We start from the raw sequence: 4,412 nt of genomic DNA, 5'->3' as shown, positions 1-4,412 counted from the left end.
CTCCTCACTGTCCCACTCTCCCTGTCCCCCCTTTTCTGCTTTATGCCAGGATTTGAAGCCAAGAGGAGAGGATGATGTCTACAAGGAACTGGAGCGGTAAGCAAAAAAGCCTTGCATCACCTGTTTGTGCTTTTGTATGTTGAACTGTATAATGTGTTCATGTGTGTGTGCACTGTCACTCACATTCCTCTCACACTCACCAATCACACTGGTCTGAACATCACTCTGACACTGTGGCATAATGTCACGCCATGTGCTGACAGGCAGCGCTCCTTCGCCCCTGCGTTGCTGTTGTTGCGTGGGCTGTTTGTGTTTGTGTTTAAGGAAGAATAAAAGAGACTGGGGGACGGGAGATTTTTTGTGTGAGTTTGTCTTTGTGCTCTGTTTTTCAGATACTAACAGTGTCAGAGCTGATCACCTACCCACATCTCATCCTCATCCAGCTGTCACATCCGCTCAGTTCCCAGCTGCAGCAGAAGGCCTTTATAAACAAAAGTAACTACTGAATGTCAGAGTTGGAATTGGAAGACGAACTTTAAAGCTTTAGGGAAATGTGTGTTTTTTTCTTTATTATTCTAAGCTATTTCTCTTTCGAAGAACTTTTTTACTGATTTGCTTTGTGTGTACATAGAGTAGAAGGGGGAAGATTTTCACATAAGGCTATGAAATGTTTCCCAAATGTGTGGGAATGATTTACTATTGCTACTTATTTAATAAAAAAATGGTTCTGTAAGCCATTGTTCTCCTTTGTATATCTGTATGTAAGAATAGATGCTTCTAAATAAAAATGTCTGCAATGTTGCTTGTCTCCAATTCATTCTTTCAAAAATAATTTCGAAGCGCTTTCGCTTCTGAGACTTGTGGTCACTGCAGGCTTCCGTAGCCCTCCTAGTGGAAGAATGGCTGGCTGGATGTGGCTCCGCTGTGTTTTAGGGCCTCATTTGCAACGAATCCACCGTTCAACGGACCCATCTCGACCTGAAGGCAGAGCTGGGAGGAGGGTAGGGATACCTTTTAATGTTTTGCATTTGTCTGAGAACAGCCGACTGTGAAAACTGAGCAGTATTGGATCTGTTAGCATTGATGTAGCTACGGCTGCGTCCCGGAAGTGTCAGGTGTTTGTTATTGAAACCCCTGCTGTCACTGCACACAGTACAGCCGGGGGGACAGCTTGTTAATGAATGAAATTACATGATATTCTTTATTTTAAATACATATTAATCTTTGTTTCCTCGCCACAGTTATATATAGTCTAGCTGAAGCTTCATAAGCTGATTTCCTCAATGGCATTAACCTGGTTATGCTAATGCTAAGTGTGAAGCAGGTGAGAGGAAACTTTAAAAAAAACGGAATGATAAATGAGGAAAGCTAAGTAAGAATTAACAAATATGTTATACAACTGTAAATACTGTGTGTAGGTAAAATGTCTATCACCATGTCTCTTCAAAAGGCTACAATCAATGCTAATAGCTAGCTCACGTTAGCTCCCTGAAAGGCAACTATGCTTACTACAACATGAGTTAATGTAAACATTTCCCTTATAGTTTTTTTGAATTTACAATACAACACGTGTTGTTTATCTTCTCAGATTGAGATTCAGATTACATTTTATTGTCATTACATAGTACATGTACTAGTGACGAAATGTAAGTTTAGGCATCTGACCAGAAGTGCAAAATAGCAGTGCAGGAGTCTACATAATAAGAATAATTATAAATGGAATTATTTTAAATAGAATAATTATAAATAGGCTATAAACAGATGAATATATACTATAGTGTAAACGGTATTGACAGTAAGAGATATAAACTGGTGGGTATGGGCTTGAGTCTATCAGGGAGCAGAGTTCATCAGGGTAACAGCCCTGGGGAAGAAGCTGACCCTGAACCTGCTGGTCTTGGACCGGAGACTCCTGAGGCGCCTCCCCCGAGGGTAGGAGGACAAACAGATAGTTTGCCGGATGAGAGGTGTCTTTGAAGATGTTGTGCGCCCTCTGCAAACACTGTATCCCCTGGATGTCCCCGATGGCAGGGAGTGGGACACCGATGATGCGTTGGGCGTCACCTTCTGCAATGCCTTCCTGTTGAGCATTGTGCATTTCCCATACCAGGCTGTGATACAGCTGGTCAGGATGCTCTCAATGGTGCAGCGCTAAAAGTTCACCAGAGTCTTTTACTGCTGATATGTCTATCTATACATTTGATGGTTCTATTTCTATATGTTTTTATTTAACTAAACTGTCATTACTATGAATTATAAAAAAGAAGATGGAAAGACATGAGATTGGAGTCATAGTTAGTTCGAAAAAGACAATCTGTTTCTATTAGTGTACATTTCCTCACTTTTGAGCAAATGAAGGACTTCTTATACCGTAGGGAAGAGCAACCTCTGCCCTGAAGGAAGCATCTCAATTGAACTTGTAAAGGTTCAGGGTCCACAACAATAATCTGGATCTTCTGAGATTAACCTCACTTCCTATCGGGTGCTGAAGGTCATTAAGGTTGTATGAGACCAGTTATTTCACAGCACAACTTCCCAATCATTTTCCAGCTTTTCCTATTTTCTACACCAAGACTGCCAAAACATCACACCTTTTGAACCTGAAATGATCAACCGTTAACTTGCCTTTTAGTGTCTGTATTTGCACCCTATTTACAATAACCTTCTGGTCTAGGAGAGTGTCCAAATACATATATATTGCTTGCTTTACTCCAACTAAGTTACCCTCTATCACGAGATGCAGGGGGAAGAAGCTTCTTTTGAAAATGCTTCGTATTAGTAGGAATAATTCTGCATTGGAGTTACAGCATTAGATTTCATTATTACATGCTATACTTAATCCACTTAAATGTCCCCTTAGCCTACGAGAAATGTTAGTTCCTACCTGGCATTGTTTCACAAGAGACAGGTACGAGAGTAACAGAGTCTGAGTAATATTTGCAACAGTAGAGTCTGCTATGAACCAGGAGAGAGTGAACTTGGGTGTGCATGGTCTTGCTGTATTTGTATCAAACGCATGAACAAGTATAGCCTGTTAATTACCAACAAGCAAAAAGGATTGAAGAAAGCTATCAACCAAGAAAGGAGAGTTAAGAAATGAACATTTGTATTCCCTCGCAACAGGGATGGAACTACCAACCAAGGAGTCTGGAGAAACACTCTGACAGCATCCTCAGCTGGGTCAGTATAGCTGCATGATTGATAACAATATATGGAGAAGATTAAGAAGTGTTAATTAAAGCTTGTGTTTTCTCCGTCCAGGCTTCAGCACTGTGGTCTCTGTCCTACTACAGCTCTCCTCTCCTGCTCTGCTATCTGTACAGGAAAGGTAGGCTGTATGAATGATGTCTGGTGGGAAACACAGGGTGACTTTTTACTGCGGTCATGACATATGCCACTTTTCCCTATTGTTCTTTTTGGTAAATGGAATAGGTTTTTGTTTTGGACTGTGGGCCAGACAAAACAAGACACTTCAAGATGTCACCTTGGGCTTTGAGTAACTGCGACGTGGGAAATGATTCACTTTTTTCTGATGCTTAAAAGAACAAATTTCATTAGCTGTGACAACGAGTGGTTGTAGAAAAGTAGACAACCTTTAAAAGGACTGAGTGGTAATTTCACTCTTATAATTTATGAATTTCAGTTTGATTTTGCATACTTTTGGCACATTAGGTTAAACTTATATATACTGTATAAGGCAGGGGTTCCCAAACTTTGCCATGCCAAGGACCCCCATATAGCATTATCGTCTGGCGGGGACCCCCCTGTTGCAATTTTTTTTTTAAATGATGAGTACATTATGATGGAGAATATGACAAATTAATCATACAGCTTAATACATTTTCTTAATATATATTTGTATTAATAATTAATAATCAGTTATTCTTCTAAACATTTTTTGTATTTATCTTTTGTTTGTCATTCATTGCATTCATTGTGTGTTCTGTTATAAACATTCTTAACACAATATTAAACAGTAATATCAACAGTAAACATATTTTTAAAGTGATTTCTGTCTTTATAATATTATATAATTTTGAACAGTAATATGAACAATTAACATATATTTTTTGCATTTTTGAAAGCTACTTATGCCTTAATAATATTAGATATAATATTCAACAGTAATATTAAAAATAAACATATTTATATTCATATATATAAACAACAATATTTGCTACATCCGTGCTCTCATCCAGCTGCAGAGCGGAATATTCACTAGCTCTCACTTTCTCCAAAAGCTGAGCAGACTCAGTTTCACTCTCAGTAGCGGCAGCTCGATTCTGATTGGCTTGAAGGGCGATCGTGTGATTTAAAAAATATATATATATTAATACATAACAAATATTAAAAGATTGGCATCAAAGGACACATAGATTGATAGATATGCAGTTATTAATAACATCTAAAAA

The 4,412-nt window shown here is 38.6% G+C and overlaps 1 protein-coding gene across 1 annotated transcript; it reads left to right on the top strand.

Moving 5' to 3' along the window:
• The first annotated feature begins 875 nt into the window (after positions 1-875).
• Positions 876-3,741, top strand: LOC104949320 (abhydrolase domain-containing protein 16A-like). The gene is made up of 3 exons (XM_010775662.1): positions 876-1,001; positions 3,124-3,180; positions 3,262-3,741. The coding sequence occupies exons 1-3, from the start codon at positions 900-902 to the stop codon at positions 3,343-3,345; spliced, it is 243 nt and encodes an 80-aa protein (XP_010773964.1). The 5' UTR covers positions 876-899; the 3' UTR covers positions 3,346-3,741.
• Positions 3,742-4,412: the final 671 nt, after the last annotated feature.

Source organism: Notothenia coriiceps, unplaced genomic scaffold, assembly GCF_000735185.1.
Source record: "Notothenia coriiceps isolate Sejong01 unplaced genomic scaffold, NC01 NC01_scaffold00015929, whole genome shotgun sequence".
Lineage (NCBI taxonomy): Eukaryota > Metazoa > Chordata > Actinopteri > Perciformes > Nototheniidae > Notothenia > Notothenia coriiceps.
The sequence above is the reverse complement of the archived record's forward strand: the minus strand, read 5'-3'. Positions and strand labels throughout refer to the sequence as shown.